Source organism: Myotis brandtii, unplaced genomic scaffold, assembly GCF_000412655.1.
Source record: "Myotis brandtii unplaced genomic scaffold, ASM41265v1 scaffold590, whole genome shotgun sequence".
Classification (NCBI taxonomy): domain Eukaryota; kingdom Metazoa; phylum Chordata; class Mammalia; order Chiroptera; family Vespertilionidae; genus Myotis; species Myotis brandtii.
Genome location: NW_005370224.1, coordinates 799,484 through 824,615, shown reverse-complemented (window position 1 = coordinate 824,615; position 25,132 = coordinate 799,484). Strand labels below are relative to the sequence as shown.

The 25,132-nt window shown below is 38.6% G+C and overlaps 1 protein-coding gene and 1 long non-coding RNA gene across 4 annotated transcripts in view; one reads left to right on the top strand and one right to left on the bottom strand.

Moving 5' to 3' along the window:
* Nucleotides 1–6,286: 6,286 nt before the first annotated feature.
* The window catches only part of PIK3C3 (phosphatidylinositol 3-kinase, catalytic subunit type 3), an 84,969-nt gene continuing 66,123 nt past the window's right edge, over nucleotides 6,287–25,132 (top strand). The window contains exons 1-5 of one of the 3 annotated variants that reach the window (XM_014550295.1): nucleotides 6,287–6,292; nucleotides 11,362–11,368; nucleotides 17,848–17,858; nucleotides 18,682–18,827; nucleotides 23,064–23,193. In XM_014550295.1, coding sequence (XP_014405781.1) covers nucleotides 17,853–17,858; nucleotides 18,682–18,827; nucleotides 23,064–23,193 — 282 coding nt within the window. In that variant the 5' untranslated portion in view covers nucleotides 6,287–6,292; nucleotides 11,362–11,368; nucleotides 17,848–17,852. Of the gene's footprint in view, nucleotides 6,293–11,361; nucleotides 11,369–12,020; nucleotides 12,179–15,190; nucleotides 15,402–17,847; nucleotides 17,859–18,681; nucleotides 18,828–23,063; nucleotides 23,194–25,132 lie in introns of those variants that run through there. The other 2 variants (XM_005879335.2, XM_014550296.1) reach the window with 2 other exon arrangements.
* On the bottom strand, nucleotides 7,942–11,949 carry LOC106728335. Its single transcript, XR_001364635.1, has 3 exons — nucleotides 11,894–11,949; nucleotides 8,469–8,575; nucleotides 7,942–8,186 (listed from the first exon to the last, which is right to left on the bottom strand). It is a non-coding gene; the product is annotated as an uncharacterized LOC106728335 (long non-coding RNA).

The window sequence follows — 25,132 nt, the reverse complement described above, 5'->3', positions numbered from 1 at the left end:
ACCTGTGCTGCTTTTAGGGAACTAGGAACATATTCTGATTTCTTTTAAAATCGGAAAAAAAATATGATCCAATGGAATTATATTCATCTTTTATTAACACAGATGTAAAATATCCTTTTCAGTATTTTTTTTATGCAGGAAGGGGCTAATAAAAACATAACATGGCCTTGCTTTAAATTCCCTGCTCTTTCTGAGCTCCTGCCTTCAGGGCCCATCACCTCTCCCCGCTGATGGCCCATCTCAGGACTAGGTTTCTGCCTTTATTGATTGAAGACCTGGTCCTGTCCACTCCTCTTCTCTCCATCCAGATTCTAATATCCAAGGTGGGCCCAGCTGTATCCTAAGACATTAATACAAGAGGCCACACTTCTAGATCAGCCTCCCCACTGGACTGGAGGAGGCTGTGTGTGTTTGGGTGGCTGCAGGGGAGAAGGGTTAGGAAAGTCAGAGCCAAGAGCTGGACAACTCGACATCCAGCGCATCTCAGGCCCTGCGGTGGGACTGGCAGGCCTGGTGAGAAACACCGAGGAAGGCAGAGAAAGGGAGAACAAAGCAGTGCCTCCCCCTTATCCGTGGGGATGGGCTCTCAGACCTGCGGTGGACGTCTGAAACCACAGAGAGAACCAAACCCTAAATATACCGTGTTTTTCCTATACGTACACAGCTGTGATAAAGCTTCATTTATAAATTAGCACAGTAAGATAGGAACGCCCATAACTACTAATAAAACAGAACCATTATAACAATATACTGTAACAAAAGTTATATGAATATACTCTCTGTCTCTCTCGCAAAATATCTTACTGAACTGTACTCACCTTTTCACTGAAAGGAAGCACGTTATGGCCTCTCGTTGGCATATCTGGCTTGCCAGCATCGCTACTCTTGGGCTTCGGGGATATTTAAGTAAAAGAATGGTTATTAAACACAAGCACTGTGCTGCTAGGACGTTCCACCTGGTAACCAAGATGGCTTCGGCGTGACTACGCTCACACGTGGAGACGCTGTATCTCATCTCGCGGGAGGGAGCTGTGTGTACCGAGATTTCATCACTACGCAGAACAGCCGTAATTTAAAACTTAAGAATTGTTTATTTCTCGGTTTTTCCATTTATTATTTTTAAAATATTTTTATTGATATCAGAGAGGGAGAGCGAGAGAGAAATAGAAACATTAATGATGAGAGAGAATCATTGATCGGCTGCCTCCTGCACGCCCCACACTGGGGATCCAGCCTGCAACCCGGGCATGTGCCCTGACTGGGAATCAAACCGTGACCTGGTTCATAGGTCAATGCTCAACCACTGAGCCATGTGGCCGGGTTCCATTCCATTTATTATTTTCAGGCCACGTTTAACCGCAGATAACCGAAACCAAGGAGAGCGAAACTGCAGGTAAGAGAGGACTGCGGTACAGCAGTTTGGGGTTTTTCACCAAATATTCTCTCCCTCTCTGTCACCGCAGGTCCTCTCATTTACCTGGCAGGGCTGGTGGACCATAGAGGGAGGCCAGGTGGCTGCTCCTGGCCCAGTGCTGATATGCACCTCCTGATGCTTTCGTCCTGGACCAGCAGACCACACGCCTTAGGCCTCAGTGCCCCTACCTGAAAGCCACATGTGAGTCTTCATGGTGCTTCAATGCATTCTGCAGGAAAAACACTGCTCATCACAATGGAGGAGAGGAAAAAAATTCCTGAATTCTTATTTCCCCTGAAGCTTCAGAAGTTCTTGAAGTGCAAAGCAGAGAGAAGGGCTCAGTGTGTGTTCCAAGGGCTCTTCACGCTGTAAAAGCCTGTCTGAGAGTGGCAGGCAGAACTCATTAGGCGGGATCCTGAGAAAGCCTCTTCCTCAAAAGGCAGGAGGCATGGTAGCCGCTGATAGGGCAGACGTGTTTGTTTTAACCTGGACTGGGGTAGGAAGATTGCTTGGGGTCAGAGAATGACCCTGCCCCAGGCATCTCTCTCTCTCTCTCTCTCACCTTCCCCTTTTCTCTCTTTGTTAAAATACAGCTTTACATCAGGAAGCGCCCAGCTTCATAATGATAGAGACTGCCTCTGTGCAGATATAATCTCTGATTGATGGGGTGTGGAAAGGGAAGGAAAAAGACAAAAGAGAATTTATTATTTCACTCCAAGATTCAAATCTGTCAGGGGCCTGCCAGTCTCCTTAGGCATAAAATGGGGCAAGGCAGAGGTCAGCACCTTGTGGTGATGTTTCACTTGCCGCCCCCTCTCCCCCCACCTTTCCTCTAAATCTATTTATTCACTTAACAATCTACTGCACTTTCAGAAGGGAGCCTTAGCATTCCTTCTACATAAGGCAAAACAGAGAGGCAGATGCTTGCTTTTTCTTCTTCCTCTTCTAATCACTGCTCTTCCCTGGGGACACTGGCAAAACTGAATTTCTTGGTTCACTTTTAAAAATTTTTGGCTACGGTTTTCCCAGTCCCAAGGTTACTTAATTTACTATTAAGTCTCAGTATTTAAAAGATCAACATATTAATAAAAACAAAGATTTGCTCATTGTTACGCACCTAGGGGCAGTTACTCAAAAGATAATCCATTACATATATAGAGAGAGATAGATAGATAGATATAGATATAGATATAGATATAGAGATATATAAAAGGCTAATATGCAAAGTGTCCCCTCAGGAGTTCAATTGCTCACTATGACATGCGCTGACCACCAGGGGTCGGCGCAGAATGAAGGCAGGCCCCAATCGTCCCTGATCACTGGTCAGGCCTAGGGACCCTACCCGTGCATGAATTTCATGCACCAGGCCTCTAGTGTGTGTGTGTGTGTGTGTGTGTGTGTGTGTGTGTGTGTGTCCTGGTATCCTGGAACCTTTTGTGATTATAGAAAATAAAGGTTATATTCCATGCTAATCAATGTGGGGTGAAAAATCAAAGAAAAAGTAACAACAGGCAAAACCATGTCCCTTACACATTCTAGGTGTTCCACACATGTATTGAATGAATAAAGCTTATATTTTTATATAGCAATACTGACCTGTAAATACATTATGCTATTTCATAATTCTGATTACCTTACCCATATAACATGCATATCATCTTGTTTCAATGAAATTAAAAAGAGTGAGGTAAAAGAGAGAGAAAAGGAGAGAGAGAGAGAGAGATAGAGAGAGAGAGAGAGGTCTTTTTCCTTTCCAGGTGAAGTCATTTGTGAGGCTAAGAAAAAAAAAATCAATAAACCACAGAAAAATTCTAAGTCAAGGCAGAACTATTTAAATCAGTATAAGCAAAATGTGCATTTTAAAAGGATGCCTTCTATAGAAAATGGGAATCTGTAATTTCTGCACATTGCACTGAAAAACACTTTCAGTAATCCTAAAGTCATCTGGAAATGCAAATACTGAAATGCATGTCATCAAATGTTCATATGACTAAATGACTTTATGCAGTAAGTACCACTAAAGACAAAATAGCATTTGTATAATTTTACCTGCAGAATTTTTTTCTTTTTATATAATTTTAAATTGTTTCAGTTTAATTATAAATAGTTATATCCAATAAGAAGTTTGTGGGGTTTTTTAATTAGAGATTATTGGTCCCAATAGCAATATGTTCAAGCAATAGATGCAAGAACTACAGGATGAGATTTCAGCTCTGGAAGGGAAAAGAGAAGCAAATTAATTTGACATTGGAACTAAGGTTGACAGGAAATAATAATTTCACTGAACCTACAAGTTGATTATTAAATTCTAGATTTTACTCCAATTTCAGGGCTATTTGGAGGTACTTGGACTCGATGATTGATTGGTTCTTGTCAAAGACAAACACCAAACAAGGAAGACAATTACTTTTATTCAGGTTACAACTATAGCAAGAACACTCCAGATCTAAAGATCAGAGTGTCTCAGCAGGATGGTTTCATCTTAAGCTTTTATAGGGAGAAATAGATAGGTTATAGCTGGAGAGATTTTACAGTTGGGATTGTTTTTATAATCGGGGGGGTTCTCAGTAAGTCACTAAACAATAAATATTTCTCTCTGTGTCTGGCTAATTTGGGGAAGAAAAACAGCTTAGTTAATTATTTATGAGACAAAGAATAGAAATTTAGAGTCTGTGTCTGGACTTGTCAAAATTAAAAAGAGATTCATTAGCAAGTTTTATGTAAGTCATAGGGAGAAGGGTGGTTCTTCGTAGTAAACCATCTTCCCAGATCACAAAGAGTAGAGGTTTCTTAACCTTCTCTGTTATCCAAGAACACAGGGCTCAAATAAAGTTCAACATTGTCAATCTCATTCCAGTTATTAACTAGAACTAAACTATCTTGCCTATTTTTTTTAGTTCAAAAATACTGACATGAATATGTAAATTAAGATAAAATTGCTTTTTCCAAAGATGGTGGAGGGAAGTCAATTTGGATATGTCTGTAGGAATTGTTTTGCATTGCTATTAGTTGCCTACAACTTGCAAAGTGGTAAAATCACTCAAACACTAGGACAGACTAAAATCACATAATCTGGAGGAATGTCAATGGAAAGTGCATGGTTCTTCCTTTTTTTATGCCTTGCCTTTAACGCTGAAGTCTGAAGTTTTTAGTGTTCTTTAACCAGGCCCTGGCTCCTCCTATCTCTAACCCTCTTTTGTAATCTTTCCTGTCATTAATAGGTAGAATTGTTTTCCCTCAAAGTTCTTATATTAAAGAATGTGACCTTAGGTAGAAATAGGGTCATTGCAGATGTAATTAGTTAAGATGAGTTCCTAATGAAGTAGGGTGGGCCCTAATTCAATATGGCAGATGTCTTTACCAAAAAGATAAATCTGGACACTGGCATGCACACATGCAGAAGATCATGAAGAGATGAAAGCAGAAATCAGGGTGATATTTCTGTAAACTCAACAACACAAAGACTGCCATCAAACCAGTAGAAGCTAGAGAGACATGAACTAGATTCTCCCTCTGTGCCCCCAGAAGAAGCCCACCCTGCAGACACCTTGATCTTGGACTTCTAGCCTCCAGATGTATGAGATTAATTTTCTGTTTTTTATGTCACCCAGTTTAGGCTATTTTGTTACAGCAGTCCTGGCAAATGAACATACTCCCTTCCTGCTGTGTTCTGTGTTTCTCTCAATTCATCCCCTTTTAAGGAAACCCAGGCTGTTTCCTCTTCCAGGAACATGTTTCTTCCTTCCAGTCACAGACACTTGGCCAACTTTTACTCATCTTTCAGATCTCTGCTTCATCCTTTCTACCTCTGCAAAACCGTCCTTGTCTCATCTACACCCTACAAATGTAAAGAGCCAGTCTACTGTACTCCCATGGAACACTATATTACTTTTCATACTATCATTGAGAAGGCTAAAAAGGGCTAATTCAAATGTAACCCTGATATTTTGGGGGCTAGCAATTGGAATCCATGCCAGCAGTCCATTCTTGATAACCTATAATTAAGTCATTACCTCCTTCCCAGAAACTGGTCTTGCAGAACCTGTTACAGAGGCCATAAAACTATGAACAGTTCACTGCCCTGGAGGGAGGGTTATTAACGCTGGTGCCAGGCCAAACCATCAGATATGGCCTGGAGACCCCAACACCTGAGGGTCTTCTTGCAAGGCCCGTGAAAACGACCAGAAGCATAATCCATATTTGCAGGACAAAGACCACAGGGAGATATAAAATGAAGGCCCCTGCATGTTTCGGTACTCAGATTTGGAAAGCTATTCCCTGAGTCCACTGGCGTAATTAAACAGTGTCCCTCCATTTCTTTAAAGCGTGACTTGGTGTCTCTTGGGTCTTTTGCAACATCATAACCATCAATTCTGGTTACTTATGTAGTTTTGTTCTATAAGGTAGCCATGAACACTGAATTAGTATATAAGGAACCATTGCTCTTAGCTATAATATAGGGTTAAGTTTCTGTGAGCCTCTGGTCCCAATATTTCCATCAATCAACACATAATCTAGTTTTATGTGTTTCTGTATAAAGACACCTATTTAATATATATTATGGATTCATTAACATTGACTTCATGGCCAACTGCTCTATTACTTACCTGATGAAGCTTACCTGACACATATATTTTCTCTGTAAGGCACATCACAACCTTCTTACACTTAGGAACACTAGACAACACTTAAGTACTATACTGTGACATTTTAAACAGTGAAGTCAACATTAAAAAGTACAAACTAAACAATCTGTTTAGTGCAAAATAATGTGGTACTAAATATAGGGTGTCTCCCAGAAATGTATACAAACAATGAGGGTATTTCCTTCCTTTTAGGGTCTCTGTCATTTTTTTCCTGTGCATTTATAGAATATGGGTAGGTGGCAAAATGACTTAGAATCCCATTTGGAATCTCAAAGAAGTACCTGTGTCACCAATTATTGTCTATAATAATAATCGCACCTCTTCCTTCTGTCTCAGAGAAGCAAGTCTGAGTTTTGGGTCAATAACCTTTCTATGATTAAAATTCATGCACAAACCCAAATGCACACAGAAAAGGCAATAAGCATTGTCAAAAACACAGCAGCTTGCCCTAACTGGTTTGGCTCAGTGGATAGAGTGTCGGCCTGCATACTGAAGGGTCCCAGGTTCGATTTGGGTCAAGGGCATGTACCTTGGTTGCGGGCACATCCCCAGTGGGGGGTGTGCAGGAGGCAGCTGATTGATGTTTCCCTCTCATTGATGTTTCTAACTCTCTATCCCTCACCCTTCCTCTCTGTAAAAAAAATCAATAAAATATATTTAAAAAACAACAACAACAACAAAACACACAGCAGCTTATCTGTCCTGTGGGCCAAGTAGAAGCACAAAGTGAAGAATGAACAGAGGGCTGAATTGCAGATCAAACATAATGTGGGCTGAAGATACACTCATTGCAATGGTTTTTCTAACAGTGAATTCTCAGAAATATAGAAAGGTAATATTGTAAACCCATGCAACCATTCTTTTAATATTGTTTCTGTAAATGATGACTTGTAAATTCACATGTAACCACTGATAAACAGCCTGTTTGCTTAAAGGATTCCAGGAACTAACCTCAAAGGAAGCCAACTCCAGCTAAGCTCCTGGATTTGAAATGCCTGAGGAAAAAAACAGACCATAGATTGACCAGCTCCCATGGTTATCAGAGCCGACTGTGCCCCTAGCACATAGCACCCCCAATGAGAGTCCACAGCACCCTCCAGTTTCCTTTGTTCTGCCTTCCCCTTCCTGGCTCCTAAAAACCCCTGTCTGCACTGAGATGTTATGATTGTCTTTGAGACAACATTCCCCTATCTTATGAAGCTGCTGGTTCTTGAATAAACCTGCTTTCCTTCCATCAGACCCTGTCTCTTGATTATTGGCTTTTGAGCAGCAGGTTTGGTGTCATTATCATCCCCCAATATTATAGAATAAATGAAGTACAGCTCTTTGGGCCTATGTTATTACAGGACAGATTGCATGATGACATAGAAAACACACACTGAGGGATGCTGGGATGGTACCATATGCAGATGGTGTTCCCATCGTCTCCCTGATGAAATTGGAGAAGCCAATGTCTATAACAATGTTTGGTGTAGTTCATGGCATAGTTTAAGCACTCACTAAATATCCTATACAATAAAAGGCTAATATGCAAATAGACTGAACAGCGGAACAACTGGAACTACCGAACAACTGAACAACAGGTCGCTATGACATGCGCTGACCACCAGGGGGCGTGCACAAAACATGGCGGGCATCGGCCACAGCATGATGGTGGAGCAGGTGAGTGGGGGCGCCAGAGCAAGGCAGGGCACCAGTCGCTATCATTGGGGTGAGCCTCTGGTGGTTACTGAGAATTCTTTGCTCCCGCGCACCGGGGTCCTGCCTGGTGCTCGCACCCGCAGCCAGCGCCAGAGCCACTGCTCACACTCACTGCCGGCGCCCAGTGCTGGTCCTGATCACTTGGCGCTGTCAGCGGGTGTGTGTGGGGCCAGTGCTGTCAGCCTGTTGGAGGTGGCAGTGGGAGCAGGGCTGCCAACAGAGAGGGGTCCTGGGCCTCAGGAGGAAGGGCCAGGCGGGGGCGCGGAGAATGGGCCAAGACCCACGCCTGTGCCCACTGCAGCCTCATGGCCCACAGTTCCTTTCAAGGTGCATGAATTTGTGCACTGGGCACCTAGTTGTTAAATAAATGGATGACTTGCAAAGATGCTGAATGGGCCAAAATCTCCTCCATCCAGGTAGTTAATCTGTAGAAAGGAAGAGGGATCAATAGCAGTGCTAAATAACACAGAGGATGCTAAAGATAACTTCCATTAGAATTTATTTCCTGTTGCAAAAAGTAAATCCAAGAATTTCTCTGGAACATATCATGGTAAGTATATCATGCTTATGAAGTCAGTGACTTTGCCCTGTATTTACTCAGAATCATATACAAATCATCTAACCCACTTTATAGTTACTTCTTGGTAAAATAGGGGAACAGTACCTAATCCACTAATTTGTTGAGGTAATTAAATAAAATAATATACCTGAAATTGACCAATGTGTTATCAGGAACATGGTGGTGGGTTGAGCTCTCTGTGCTTCCTCACCCTCCTCACTCAATATGGGAGTGACAGGTATGTAGTGCTCAGACCTTGGAATGGAGAGCCAAAAAAACTGTGTGAGAAATGTCTGATTATTATTTATGTTGTCTTCAATCAAAATGTTTAATTAAAAAAAAACAACCTCTTAGCCCCATGAACTCTGTGAATTACAAAACTGCACTGGGCCCTGAGAGAGTTCCAGTCTTTCTCCCCCATCCCTGCAAAGGAAGTTCTTTGACATCTCAGCATTGCAAGGCTAACATCACATTCTCAGAGAAGTCTCCTCGTACCTCACCTTCCTCCCCAACACTAGTTAAATCAGCTCACTCAAAAATCTATCCCTCCTTTTGTTCTTCTTTCACAGTGTTTTCAAGAGTTTCTATCATAATATGAGTATCCCCCACTTTTCAAAAGTTCAAGTTGCACCAATTCACTTTTACTTAAGACCTGCATTAGTACCCGTATTCACTAACCAAAAGAAATCCAAAGAGGAATTTTGCTTTTAAGGAAAAAGAGAACATAGCATTCCTTGTTTGTTTTTGCAGAGAGCTATTACAGAGGCAGCCACACCTGGAACAAGGAGAACACACACCTCCCTACCCACTTCCCTGGGAACTATACTCAGCATCTCAGCATCAAGCCACCATCATTTTGAACTGCGTCTATATGAGTCTGTACTTTATCTTGATTTATTTTGTGCATCCGTTAGCAAGATGTGTTCTAAGGTATCAGAAAAGCCTTTTGCTTTTGACCTTTCCCTTTTGTTGATGATTGAAGTTGCATTTTTTTTTTTAATGGAACCACTCAGGCCCTGTGAGTTCCTGCTCCAGGATCACTAGTAGACATTCTCAAGTATATCGTTTTCCACATTGTCACTTGACAAATGGCCAAGCGTCTTGGCTTATGAGATAGGATTTTTCAAGTTTCTTCACTGTTATCTGTTCTACCATGTTAATAGATTCTAAATGACCTGGAGTTATTAGAAAACTCCTAGAGGCAATTTTTAAATTGGAGCAACAATTTTATGAGATCATTTCAATTTCACAATATCACATTTATTATTTTTCTTGATGAAAGCTCAATAATAGATGGCAGCTTTTTAAAGCTAAGAGTGCAATTTTTATTACCAGCTAAAGAGGATTAATTGGGTGACAGAAATTGACAAAAACAAACCTGTTTATCACTTCATGAGTCCTGGGTCACTTAAAGCAATGGACCATTATAAAAAAAATTCTTAACCATTATTAAAATCTGTTAGTTGAATAATTAAACATAAAATTGAAACAAGATTGCATAAGAAAACAAAATCAAAATGGCAACTCCAAAGGTGAATTAAATATGGAACCAAATAGTCAATGAAGTAGCCTGCCACACAAAAGAAACATCCATGTATAAAAGGGTGTTTTTTTGTTTTTTTCTAAAGACAGGCAGTGGTCTGTGCTATGGATTCTAAAAGTGTTGTGTTGTATAAGTATATGCTATATTTATGAGTTGTGAAAGATCACCTGGGAAAGGAAATATCATGCTTTTCCTTTCATAATAAAGTGCCTAAAGCTTCCATTTCCCCTATGGGCATGGCCTTGCTAAGAGTACTCTGATATTCAGATCTACTAACCAACGTTTTCCTGACCTATGGTTGGTCCAGAAAATGCACTGCCAGTTTTGATTTCTGTGACTTTACTTTAGTTTTTCTCCATAATTATCTTTTAAAAGTTAATATAAGTTTATGCTGGATTCTATGAATAAGTATCTTAGAACTAAGTACTGACATTTCATTTTTATGCTTTTATCTGTGTTGTGTTTGAGACATGACTGTTGGTGTCAATTACTATTACTTTAACTGTTATGAGCTAACTGTTATGAGATAGACTTAGGACAAAAAAATGTTTTGGGGGCCAAGTAAAGGCCAAATGCCATTATAGTACTTACACATGAAGATTTCATAGTAATTTGAATAGAAAATGAGGCAAGAATATTGAACTGCCATGTGGTATGTAGTAGAATAGACCTGCAGCATTTCAAAGAGCTGGTATTGTAAGAGTAGTCAATGTCATATTCATGTTGTACACAGTAGTTTTAACAAAAAGACAGTGTTACTTTAAGGTTGTTAATTTCAAGTTTTTATATTTAATTTTTAAATTTGGTTTTAAAATAATTCATAAGAAATAAATGTGTATGCTTACCTATGAAGTTTCATTTAGGTTTAGACATTAAATAACACTATAATAAAAGTAATTTGTCAGTATTGGGATCAGAGAATTGAGTTCTTTACAAATTGTCAATGTTTTATTCACGTTTGAGAAACTTGACATCAAACCTCACACCCACTGCTGGAATTATCCATAGACAGGGCACTTGTAACTATTTGTTTTACTGTTGGACAGCTCTGATGATTCAAAAGTTCAATTTTTATTGATTGCTGCAATTACATTTTTTTGTAAGTTCCAACCATTGGTGGTAGTTATACTTAAGAACAAATTAAGTCTGCTCTCTTTCTGTTGCACCTTTTAGTTATAGGAGAATAGTTATCATGTTTTTCCTTAATCTTGCTTCCACAGATATTTTTGAGAACTTACTTTGGACAAAAAAAATTGTACATTAGCCTTTTTTTTTCTTTTTTTTTTGCTCTGAAAGGCACTACAAATAAACACACAGAAAATTGAGACTTTTATTCACATCACCAATAATAATAACAAGGAATTATTAAACTCATTAATGTGTTAGGCACTAAAGGGGGCAGGTATAGAAGTATATTGACACACTATTCTTGCCTTCAAAGAGTTTGAATCTAGTCGGAAATGAAGATTAAAATTTTAGATAATATTATAAAGACAAGCATTGTAGTTCAGAGGGTTTAGAAACCTGAGTTCTGGAGTCATTACTGGACGTTTATGGATTTCAACTAGAGTTCAGTCTTCAAAGCTACAGTAGGTCTGAATACACCCCGTGCAAATAAGCACCCAACTGCTTTGTCCAAAGTAGCATAAATGCCAAAAGTGGAAATAAGTTTTTTTGCTCTTTGTCTAGTCCTTTCTTCACTCTTTATAGCAGAAAGAGAAAATCGTTACTTGAGAAAGAAAATTTTTTATTAAATCTACAAATTTGGGGAAGATCACTGAAATCTAAACTTGGCAAAATTCTAAGTCTTGTGACTGTTCCTGGTTTAGCCTGTAGCCAGTGAAAGTTGCTACAATTATTTTTGAAACGCATTTTCTTTCGGATTGATTTTAGGAACAGCTCAAGCTCAAATGACAAATTTTTTTATTTAAAAACAAACAAACAACAACAAAAAAGTTCTGTACAAGCAGGAAGAATACTGAAAGTCTGGGAAGCCACCAGATCGGCTGTGTTGCCGGAATTCTATTTACCTCTAAGCCAGACGGAAGACTGCTTTGCACATGCGCAGACGGGAAGCTTGGGCGGGGAGTTTCGGCGCATTGGGTCGCGCTCCAGGCAGCGATTGGCTCCGCCCTGGCCGAGAGGCGGGACCGGAAGCGCCCGTGTTGTGGGACTCAGCTGGTTCAAACCCAGCGTCTTTCCAGCGCCTCGCTTCCTGAGGTCGGTGCTGCTCCGGGCGGAGGCGCGATGGGGGAGGCGGAGAAGTTCCACTACATCTACAGCTGTGACCTGGACATCAACGTGCGGCTCAAGATGTAAGAGGGCCTGGGGGCCGGGGCGGGCCTTGCTGGAGTTTGAGGAGAGGAGGCGGGGCCTGTGGGCTGAGGGTAGAAGATGGTTATTAGCCTGGAGGCCGGCCGGGGGCGGCGGGGAGAGCGGTGGCCGGGGCAGAGGCGGGGGGACGCGGCGTGGAGAGGACGCTGCGGCAGGAGGAGAGCGGTGGGAATAAGCCCCGAAGTCCAACGCGGTTTTACTTTCTCCGAAGCCTGTTGCTGTGCACAGCAACCTTTTGAGGGGTCACTCGTCCCATTTTGCAGATGAAGAAATCTAGTCTCGGTAAAGTCGCCCCGCAGGTGGTAATTGGAAGGTCTTTCCTTGAATCCGGGGCTGGGAGGTGGAGCAGAGACTGCAGAGTTCTGTAGACACGGGCAGATGTGGTAGCTGAGGCTGAGATGAGCACATGGATGTGCAGTAGGAGCAAGAAGCACGGGAAGTGATAGAAGGTTGGGGTCACTCTCTGGACGGTCTGGCATTGTTTCGGCGGAGGCGCGGGGAGCGAGTCTAAGATGAGGGTGCCAGTTGCAAAGGGACCAGCAGATAGGAGAAAAGAGCCTTGCAGGGAAGCCTTGGGGCTTCGCTGTTGAAGGAAAGGCCCAGGGCATGACCTCTGGAGATGAGAGCAATGGAACGGAGGTGGGGCGCAGGTAGAACCGAGTTGGAAATTCTGTTCACTTTAAGGCAGTCTTAGAGGAGTGTATTCATACGCAAAAATTACCACAAATTATTCATCACAGTTATCACTGGTAATATGTCAGCAGTAAACCAATGATCCTCAGGCAGAGGGCTGCCTACCTGCAGTGAATACATCTTCACAGTTGTGAGGTGCACCTTTGAGTGACTGTTTCTTTTTCTTTGCAGAAGTTACATAAGACTCTGACACTTTGCTATTTGTTTTGGGTGATGGTAAAAACAATATGTCAACAACTACACTGCCCATTTGTATAATGCTTTATACACCCATTTAAGGTAATTTCTGCATCAAACTCCCCTAGATGCTTATACAGGTCCTGTATGTGTGCCATCATCTGGTACAGGGCTTTTTCCTTCAGTCTCATTCCTCTCAGTATTTCTTGGACATATTAATGAATTTCTGGAATATGTCAACAACTACACTGCCCATTTGTATAATGCTTTATACACCCATTTAAGGTAATTTCTGCATCAAACTCCCCTAGATGCTTATACAGGTCCTGTATGTATACCATCATCTGGTACAGGGCTTTTTCCTTCAGTCTCATTCCTCTCAGTATTTCTTGGTCATATTAATGTATTTCTGGAACTTTTGAACATTAAAAGGAAAGAAAAACAAAAAAAAATGGTCCATTATTAACAGATACACACATTGACTATTTCAAGGCAAAGATAAAGCATTAATCAGAAGTTTGGTAAAATTTGGTACTAACCATTTTTTTAACTTCTCAGACTGTCATTGTTGTTATTTTTTTGGCTGGCAGTGTCACTTTAGAATCATAAAATCAGAGAATAGTAAATTCTTTAATTCTGTTTTTTCTCCCCACGCCTTTTAATATATTTCTATGGTTTTAATAACAATTTGCTCTTTGATGTCCTTTTTCTTAGCACTGTAATTGAATATCAAATGGCCTATAAGACACGGTCACTTTAGATGTCCCCAAGCACTTTAAAAGTAACTTGTCCCAGATTGAGCACATCATTAGCCTACCCCTGTAACTCTGAACTTCCTATATTGTCTCACCCTGTTTTGGTGATTATTAGTAACATTCATCCAGTTTAAGACACAAAAATTTGAGTCATGCGACATCGTCTCTTACCTTCTCTATTAAATCATTCACAAGTTGTCTTGAATCTACTTGCCAAATATCTTTTCTATACCACTGCTCTAGCCTTAGCCTGTCTTTTTCCTTCATAATTTTTAATGAAAATCTAACTGATCTTGCTTTCAGTTACACCTCTCCATTAGGTTCTGAAACTCCTGCCAATGGTGTCATAAATACCAGTCCGACTGTGGTACTCTCATATCAAATAATTCAGTTAGATTTTTGAATGTTCATTGTGTAAGGCATTGGACTGAATTTGGTGACTGCTTAGCCTCATTGCCCCCCTACTTTCCCTTCTCTAGCTTCTTCCTGCATGAGCTTTATGCTTTAACTATACCAAAAACAAACAAGTTGTTTTCTTGAAGTTCTCCAAACATACCATCTTCCTCTTTGCTTTGGTCTGTGCTGTTCTTTTTTATCTTTCTGGGACTTGGAGCCCCCAAGCTCTCAGACTTTTTGATGTACAGTGTCTTTCTGTGGTGGGAAGAACATTGGCTTTGGCCTTGTCTGCCCTGGTTTTTATTCTCAGCTCTGTTACTTTGTGATCCTTGATCTCTGAGTCCCTGCTTCCTCATTTATAAAATGAGGACATGGTTACAATTTTGATTTCTAATTGGTGTTTCTACCTCTTTCATAGTTTCCTGTGCCTATCTTTTATCACTTTTAATTTAAAGAAATGATCAGAGAGTACATCCACATAGTAAATAAATACAAAAAATTGAAAAATACAAAAAGAATATGCAAATAAAAGTAAGTTTTCACCCCAGAAACAAGGACTTAACATTTTCTTGTAGTGCTGTATTGTTTATCTTATCTTTCATTTCTGGGCCACTATGCCTAATACAGTAAATGTGTTGAAAGAATAGATAAGTAAGTGTTCAACTTGAAATTAATAAAAGTGAAACTAAGGCCTGGAAAGCTGGTGATGTCTGGAAGGTAGACCAAGTGTTGATGACAGGATTTTAAATTAAGAAGCTTAAGATAGCGAAATATATTGATGAAGATAGAAATGATTGTAAATGTGTTAGGATTTTAAGATTCCTTTACTAGATGTAAAAGTAACTTTAACTTCATATACAGGAAAATATTTAGGTAGCATGAGGTCACTGTGATGCAATCATAAACTTTGGTATTTGTTGCCTATATGCTTAAAAAATGTTTGTCTAAACATTATTGTTCTTATACTTCCAGAGGGAGTTTGGAAGGGAAGAGAGAACAAAAGAGTTATAAAGCTGTTCTAGAAGACCCAATGCTGAAGTTTTCAGGACTGTACCAGGAGACCTGCTCTGACCTTTATGTTACTTGTCAAGTTTTTGCAGAAGGGAAGCCTCTGGCCTTGCCAGTGAGAACATCCTACAAGGCATTTAGTACAAGATGGAAGTAAGTTGTTTTCTTGCATATGGTGAGTTCCAGACTGTTCTCCAAAGTCTTTATAGATGTTGTAAGTATGATTTAGTAGTGATTACAGAGGAATTTAAAAAATTATTTAATACTTGTAAGGATTGATTGACCTAGATAGCTAAGATGGAAGTAAATTTGTTTGTATTCAGTATATTGACATATTTTTATGAGAACTTGACTGATTCACAAAATGACCCCCAAATCAAAAACACATTTTTATTGTATGAAACCAACTTTTTTTAAAAAAATATATTTTATTGATTTGTTACAGAGAGGAAGGGAGAGGGATAGAGAGTTAGAAACATCGATGAGAGAGAGACATTGATCAGCTGCCTCCTGCACACCCCCTACTGGGATGTGCCTGCAACTAAGGTACATGCCCTTGACCGGAATCAAACCTGGGACCTTTCAGTCCGCAGGCCGATGCTCTATCCACTGAGGCAAACCGGTTAGGGCTGAAACCAACTTTTTAAGCTCATGTTTTATTGAGATGGTATATTAGCAAACCATTGTCAGGGTGCAAGGGACATTTAGTGAACATGAAGTTCCTGTTTTTCCAGAACCCACAATATCATGGGTCCTTAATTTAACCTCTTGATACTTCTTATTTGATAGGTTATATGGAGCAGTTTTAATGCTCAATCCATGAGTGTTGTTCAATACCCTGGTAGGCTAGCTGCAGGATACACAGTTGTACCTCCAGAAGGAGCTTATGCCCACAGTGCTCATGGAAGATAAGGTGTGCCACATGGACTGCCAGGCTCTGGTATTGAGGGTACAACCCTCTGTTCACCAAGCGCGGCCCAGCAGGCTGGGAAGTCTTTTTCAGAGAGAGCAGAAGCCTGAGCTCTGGTGATCTGGCTGCATTGAAACCAATTATTTAAATAATGTAATTTCTTTAGTAGTCTTTTTGTGAATAAACACACACACACACACAGAAGTATATATTTGTATATATACTTGTTATTCTGGAAATTTTCAAATTTGTAAAAGTAGAGTATAATAAGCTTCCAAGGCCCCATCACCCAGCTTTGATAATTACTAACTCGAGGCCAATCTTGTTTTATCTATACCCAGTGTTATTTTGAAGCAACAATACAAGAATTAACCACAGAATTCATAAGTAAGTGGAACAACAAATTGATGTGTGTGTGTGTCTCTCTCCTGCACCCCCTTCCTCTCTAAAATCAATCAATCAATAATAATAATAATAATAAATAAATAGTAAAGTACTAAAAAAGAAAAAAAGAACTCATGTTAGGTAAGGTAACAGTAGGATAGGCTTTTTACTTTGCACAGCCATCAATTTCTGTAAGCACTTACTTAAGGTAAAATTCTCATTTTTAGATGTGGAATTCTGCAAATTTTAAAATTTTATATATGAAAATTATTGTGTAGGCAAGTGATTTAATTTTTAAAAAATTAAATATTCTTGTTCCATGATGGATTTAAAATGGCTTTAGAGAGACACATATACTAACAGCCTAACATAATTTAAAAATTCAAACGGGATTTAGGAGTCTATTAATCAGACTAAAGAATTAGTACAGTGGTCTGTGAGGGTAGGGGTGGGTGGGATTAGACGATCAAGAATCAGGCTTTAGATCTCACAATGTTGTGGAAGTTTTATTAGGTGAATTTAGTCTTGAGCTTAATGAAGGTTGGTATAAGGATGATGCATGAGGAGGTTGAGAACAAAATGATATTCAAAATACACAATTTTCCGATGTCTGACCAGATCTTTCCAGAATTCCTAAAATATGTTGAGCAGTTTTCAAACTGTATTTTAGCTGTAGATTTCATTTTCTTCAAAAGAACTCTTCTGCAGAAGCCCAGTATATAAAACAGGTTCAAGTACCATTGCTTTGATTAAAGCCTGGGGTTAGAGTGCAAAAGATTTAAGGCAAATGATTGCTTGATTATATATATTGTTTCCTTCTCAAAGGACAAAATATAGACGTGAGAATTTTCACAGTTTATTTGGATATTGTCACTGGCTGACTTTCTTTAATTGTAGCCTGTGTTAATTAACCTCTGGTTTGTTCATTGGCAGAAAATGCCACTGCTAGTATTTTCCTTTTCAGCGTAGTCCACCCTGTGGATAGTAATTAAATAAGTTTGTTCCTCTAGCTTTTTCAGGTGTGTGATTTATTTTTTCGAGACTTTTATAGAAGAAAAGAATGACTGATTCTCTTTTAAATGGCTAGCCAACTCTGATTTGCCTGTAGGTCCTTGAATTTATATGGTGGGTATAAATTATTTGTCCTTTAAGTTTTTGAAAGTTCTGTTCAATATGCTGAGCTGAATAAAGAGTAAAAAAAATTACAACAACAAAAACCCCCAGCTGTGCTGTCATTACTATATGAAGAACAAACATTCTTTAGGAAAATCATATATATAAACATTCTTTAAAAGCATAAAAAAAACTAATAGGTAAGCATTATCAGTATTAATGAAATAACTTGAGGAACAGAAAAAACTCACGTAAGAAAATGTGACACTGCTGTCCAGAGCTGTCTGGTAACTTCATGTTACAAAGTAGTAGATAGTCTACTTCGACTTTTCTAAGGCTTTTGTTTTCTGCCTTATTGAGGCACATTGTAGGGCCTTGTTATCCTCAGCATCGCTTTGAATGTATTATAAGTAATTTTTTTTAATATATATTTTATTGATTTTTTACAGAGAGAAAGGGAGAGGGATAGAGAGTTAGAAACATCGATGAGAGAGAAACATTGATCAGCTGCCTCCTGCACACCTCCTACTGGGGATGTGCCCGCAACCAAGGTACATGCCCTTGACCAGAATTGAACCTGGGACCTTTCAGTCTGCAGGCCGACGCTCTATCCACTGAGCCAAACCGGTTAAGGCAGTAATTTTGATTTTTTTCTTTTCATACTACAAAACCTGTGTTCCGGGGAATGCTTATATGAAATCACAGTTTGGTTCAAAACAAGTTTGGTTATAACCAGGTTTAAGTGGTTTCCCAGATTATTATTAGCTATTATCATATTTCTTGTGTCTTAGTGATATTGTCTGAGTTATTTTATTAAAGGATTTACCGGTGTTGTTTTTTTATGAGTTTTTTTTTTTTTAACTTTTTCATGTATTCTATATTTAAAATTGAAGTTGCCTAGAGCGAAACTAAGGTAACTCGCCTTATTTTTTGAAGTACTAACTTAATCTTTGAGGCATTTTTTCTGGCCAAATCTTCTGGCATGGTTTGTTAATTTAAAAGAAAGTTTTAAATATATAATATATGCTTATGTTGACTTTATTTCCATAGCTGGAATGAATGGCTAAAACTGCCTGTGAAGTACCCTGACCTGCCCAGGAATGCCCAAGTGGCCCTGACTATATGGGATGTGTATGGGCCAGGAAAGGCAGTGCCTGTGGGTGGGACAACGGTTTCGCTCTTTGGAAAATATGGGTAAGCATTCCCTTCTAATCTTTAGGGATGTTGTAGTTTCTCATCCTTTTTCTTTTTGGGAAGTTCATGCCAGTCTGCTTCTCTGTGTGTACATGTTTGGTACATGATTCCATAATTCTTGAGACTGAATTTCGTATAGGATATACAGATAGATTAATTAAGAAACACAATTTATATTACTCTACTGTTAGTGACTGGTAATGTGATTCCTATTAGAAAATAGTATTGGAAATTAGAATCTTTCTTTTAGGAAAAAAGACTATGTGGCATATACTGTGAGAGCTTTGTTTTTCTGCTTTGTCATAATAGTGATAAAAAGGACAATGAGCAGGGTTAAAAAGCACTAATTTGCTAATAGGGGTAATGACTATAATGGAATAGTTGTTAATTCTGTTTTTAAAGATTTACAGATAATAGAAGTTTATTGTGAAAAAACACAACCCATATTTCTATCCCTTTTGTTGATATTCTATTACTCTTTCTGCGTATATTAATTGGAATTTTTCTTTGAAGAACTTGGTCTTTTATCAAGTTTAAGAATGAGTTGGTACCCTGGTAACCTGCAAAAGTAATTGATGATTTTTGTTTTTTGTCTTTACGTTTTGTCAGGAACTTGTAGTCTTAAACATTTTTGAAATGTTTCCATTGCTATCTTCAAGCTTTATAATGTTCAGAAACTCCCATTTTTGGTCAGTCGGAGCCCCTTTAAGTTGACCCATGTCCTTTGTAGTCATAAGTAGCTTCTGTGCTTTTTGGCAGATAAGCTATTCCGGACTCCTTGGGCAATTTTCTGCCCCAAACTTGGTTTCTTTGAACACATCAGATGTTAGGTACAAATGAAACATGTTAGCGAGCAGCTTTGATGCTGAGAAATTACCTCCCTCAGAGCAGGGTTTCTCAAAAATGAGCCATTGACTTACCACTTTCAGAATTCCTGCATATATCTATATTAAATACATTCAGTCTTATTTACTTGGTATTTTTATTTAAACCAGCTCACTTTTTTTACTTCCATTTAATTGAAAGCAAAATTTTAATATCTTGGTGTACATGGAAAATAAGTGTCATTTAACTTTGGTGGGTAATGACAAAAATAAATACAATGAAAATAACTATGTTACTAAATATTACAACTTTAAGAAAAAAAAAACACCCTAAGAAACAAATGGTAGTAAATCTGTTTGCTTTGCAAGTATGTATATGATACCTAACCAAAAAAATCCTTTAATTAGAATGGTCTGTGTCTAGTCAGATATAAGGGGATATTCAGCTCACTGTCACTTTATTTAAGGTAAAGATAAGGTTTTACATCAACATTTTATTTTACACCTATATGGTAGTAGGGCATTTATTCAAACGATAACATTAGGTAGTAATAGAGCTCTATGGACACTCTGAGCAGTGGGGAAGAAATGTGAAAAACCTGTCCTATTCCCTCTAGGCTGATGCTTCTACTGACCTTCATCTCAGAAAAAGGAATTCAAAGAAAGCCTATTATGCAATTAAAATACCTCCTTTTTCTCTCTGTGTCCTGGGCCTTTCCTTGGGGGTGAACTTGGTTTCATGGGAGACAAGCCCAGGGAGTCCCTGGCATGGCCTTGCCCTTCCTGTGCAGCTTTGGATTGTGGAGGAATGTGACATTCAGGATGTTCAGGGGCTACAGCAGAGTGCAAACATGGACTGTACTGCTGCCCAGCTGTGTGTGGTGCTGCTGACATCCAGGGAGAGAACGCAGCATGAGGCTTCTGGGTGGCCTTGGCAAGAAGCCTGTGCAACTTTCTTCCACCTGCCAATAAAAGTCATGCCACGTGCCTCCACATTCTCATGACTTAGGCAAGTGGTAGTTTCCTCAAATGTTTCTTAAACAATGAAATAACACCACATGCTCCCCACCTTGTTCCCTAAGTAGTCCTGGTGTGGCCTTCGTAGCTTTTAAAAGGGTTCCTCAAAATACACACCTGGAGGCTGTGTAACTCTCTACAAAGTTTCCATTAGTGTCAAAAGAAAGTAATACGTTCACTTGATCATTTGAGTCACTTGCTACCACCCCTGCCCTCTATGTCCCCTGTCCTTAAATCTTCTCTCCAGATCCATCCCAAGGCACCGAAATCATTTAGTAAACAGATTTCCTGCCAAACGTACTTATTTTTTATTTAAGTTCAGCCAAAGTATTCATTGGGGTATAGGGAGGTGGAGAAAAAGGAGGGAGACCATCCTTTGTTTCTGAAGGTACATTTAAGGGTAATGATTTAAAGTGATGTTGCTGCCTCACTGTACCTAGTTTCTTAGAGTCTAAGCAGGTCTGCTTGATGTTGAATCTAATACTCAGTTGAAAGAGAATGAAAATGAACTTTATGAAAGGCTTGTATGTGTCTGTTTTTTGTAATGTAAATTTTTTTGAAATCTCTAACATGTTAAATATTAAGATTTTTGGTTCTTTACTACAAGTCAGTGCATTTGTTTTGGGTCTATAAGGTAAACTTTCTCAGATATAGTTGCTGGATATTACCTGTTTACTGCCAACCTTAGAGCTAAACCTTGCAACAGATACGGTCTTTAATCTTACTGTGCTGCTATCCTTTATAGTTCCCAGTCTAAATGTTTATGGCATCATTACTTTGCATAATGTTCAGTGAAAATCCTCTTTATTACTCCAGGAAAATCTGTGAAGAAAGTTTCCATTAGTCAAAGCGTGATAATAATAGTTTTTAAAACGTATATAAAACTTTTAAAGTGTAATGTTTTTAAAGATCAAGAAAATACATCAATATATATGCAACTTGTACCTTACTTTAAAAAATACTTAATGTGAGAACAAAATGCTTTGGGCTTGCCTATTCACCTGCACACACTTACAGTCTTATTCTTTCCACCGCCAATTGGCAGCTTGCTCTTTCACCTTTGGGGCGATGCTATTTTAGGAGATATATTGTCTGAACAGTTTTGTTAAAAAAAACAAACACACAAAAAAACACCATACACTTAAAAAAGAAAGAACACATTAACAGAAGACTTTCTTTATTTTTACCTCCCGCCCCCATAAAAAAAAATAAAATAAAACCACTCAGAAACGACAGTAGCACATCTATAAAAACACAGTTTTCCAAACTTCCTTTATGCAGTGGTTCTCAACCTTCCTAATGCCGCGACCCTTTAATACAGTTCCTCATGTTGTGGTGACCCCCAATTTCATTGTTACAAATTGAACATAATTAAAGCATAGTGATTAATCACAAAAACAATATGTAATTATATATGTGTTTTCTGATGGTCTTAGGCGACCCCTGTGAAAGGGTCGTTTGACCCCCAAAGGGGTCGCAACCCACAGGTTGAGAACCGCTGCTTTATGGGTTTGTTCAACCTGTATTCTACAACTTAGTAGTTTTTTGAAGGAAACAGGACAATCAAAGGTTATAAAGTGTTTCACTTTAAAGCAGATGATCAAGCTTAGATTGAAGTTCTGATTATATATTTTGTAGACATGGGAACTTTTTCTTGTATAAATCCACTATTGTATTTCCTATTAGGCATTGCTCTTACAGAAAAGAAGACAAGAGAATCAACCTGTACCTAGTGAAAAAGATAACATTAGTTAACATTATTGAATACTTATTATGTGGCAGGTACTAATGAAGTACTTTTTACTTGTGCTGATGTGTTTAATTTTTCTAATAGCCCTGTGAGATACAGGTACTCTTTATAATCCCACTTTATAGATTAGGAAACTGAGGCACAGACAAGTTAAGCAATTTACCCAAGGTCACTTAGGTAATAGATGGCACAAGTGGGATTCAAACCCCAGCAGTTTGTCTGTGCAGTCTACTATGCTGACTTGTCATGTAAAGTAGACAGTTATGTAATTATTTAAATTTTGTTTCAGTCATTGTAAATGTGACATTCCTTCATTGGGTCGCAATTTGGTCTCCATTATTTCAAGATCTCCACTGAAGTTATGAAGGGTGTATGGCCCATTAGGATCCTTCTGTTTGTCCAGTTTACCTTTAGGATCTCTGTAAAAGTCTGACTGCTTAGAGGAGAAAAGAATGGCATGTGAAAAGCAGTGTGACATGGGTTTTAGCTGCTTAGTTCATTGCATTGCAACTAACTGGAGGCTTAAAGGTTGGCAAGAGAGACATGCATTTCCTAGTGTGGAATCCTCTCTGTTTAGGGATTAAAAATTTCCTGAAATGAACTTCATTAATTCACTTCTACCCTGAACATTCTCTTTTTGCCTAGCATGTTTCGTCAAGGGATGCATGACTTGAAAGTCTGGCCTAATGTAGAAGCAGATGGGTCAGAACCCACAAAAACTCCTGGCAGAACAAGCAGTACACTCTCAGAAGATCAGATGAGCCGCCTTGCCAAGGTAAAAATATAAGCTTTTCCAACTGGTGGGAAGCTCTGAATGATGTCTATTGTAGTATAAGTTAACCTTTTGAATTCTGTCAGATTATTTTTTTTAATTTAGATTTAATTTTTTAATAGTAGCTTTATTGAAATATCCATATATCATAAAATTCACTCTTGAAAAGTATACAGTAACTTAAGTTTTAGTAAATTCTGAGGTGTGCAACCATCACCACTATTTAATATCAGAACATATTCATCAAAAATGTAACCATGTACCCAATAGCAGTCATTCCCCATTCCCTCCTCCCTCCAGCCCCTGGAACTTCTAGTCTTTCTGTCTTTGTGAATTTTCCTATTCTGGACATTTCATACAAATGGAATCATACATTATGTGGCCTTTTGTGTCTGTAATCTCATCAGATTAGAGAATGGGGAGTTTTTGGTGATATTTTCAAGATGAACTTTTTTTTGGTGACATAGTCTTAAAGATGCCACGTGTTACATGCTAGAGAACCTTACGTTGTTTGGAATTGAAGATTACTTAGTCTAAATTGTCCTCTCTCCACTCCCACTCCTGTTTTTGTAAGAAGACTGAGTTTTGTAAGAAGACTTTATCTTTCAAAATTCTTTTTAATGAAGTGTTTTTATTTTGAAATAGAAAAGCTAAGCTCAAATCTGAGCTTAAGTCAGAACAAAATAACTTATTTTGTCAATATCTGTTTCCAAAGCACTATGTTAAATACTATTTGAAGATCCTTTTTGGTACAATACACTTTTAAAAACTGGGAAAGCAAATGTATGCTTATGATTCTATTTTTATACAAAAGGAACAGAAATTGTAGATGTAATACTTTATATTTTACACACTCTCACTTTAAGACAAGAAATGAGTATACAAATAGATGAGGTTTATGGGGATAGAATGGAATGGTTTGTTTCCTGTTGCACTTTTGATTTTCCAGCCAGTGAATTTACTATGCCTGTTTCTAATTGTTGAGAAGGCATTTGGTATAAGAATAACAAGGTGTACATAAATCTTAATAATACGACAGCATAGTTATCGTACATTGTACCCACGAGCCAAAATAAATAGCATAGTGACAGTTTTCAAACTGTAATGTAAGAAAGTTTATTCAGTTATAGTACTGCCTAAGTCTTGACTGCCTGGGGATAATGGCACAAGAGGACTGTGAAATGAAGATGAACTATTTAAATGGCCTGTGAAAAGATGGTGTTAGATGATTATTAAACAAAGAACCTCAAACCCAAGCTGGATTAAATATTCTTATTCTGATTTATTGCTCAGCTATGCAAATAGAATTATAACCACAATATGAATAACTGAAGTTTAAAAGCCTTACTTCTAGGTTTAACAATTTAAAAATCAAATCCTTTCAGAAGAAGAATTTTAATGGAATTAACCTCTCTAATGATTGTACATCATTTTGTGAACATGTGTAGTTTTCCTTTGAGGAAAAATGAGTGTGAGAAAAGGAGACAAAACTGAATAATCTTTGGTTTAGTTCAGGGGTCCTCAAACTTTTTAAACAGGGGGCCAGTTCACTGTCCCTCAGACCGTTGGAGGGCCGGACTATAGTTTAAAAAAAAACTATGAACAAATTCCTATGCACACTGCACATATCTTATTTTGAAGTAAAAAAACAAAACGGGAACAAATACAATATTTGTATTTGCATGTGGCCCGCGGGCCGTAGTTTGAGGACCCCTGGTTTAGTTAGTTTATATAACTGGATTTCTTAGACTTACTAGGAACAGGAAGAAATTAACATAATACAATCGCCTTTCCCCCGCCCCCACATTTCCCTCATTATTTTCTCTTTCCCATCTCTAAATTGCCCTAATAATTTTTTTTTTAAATATGTTTTATTGATTTTCTACAAAGAGGAAGGGAGAGGGATAGAGGGTTAGAAACATCGATGAGAGAGAAACATCGA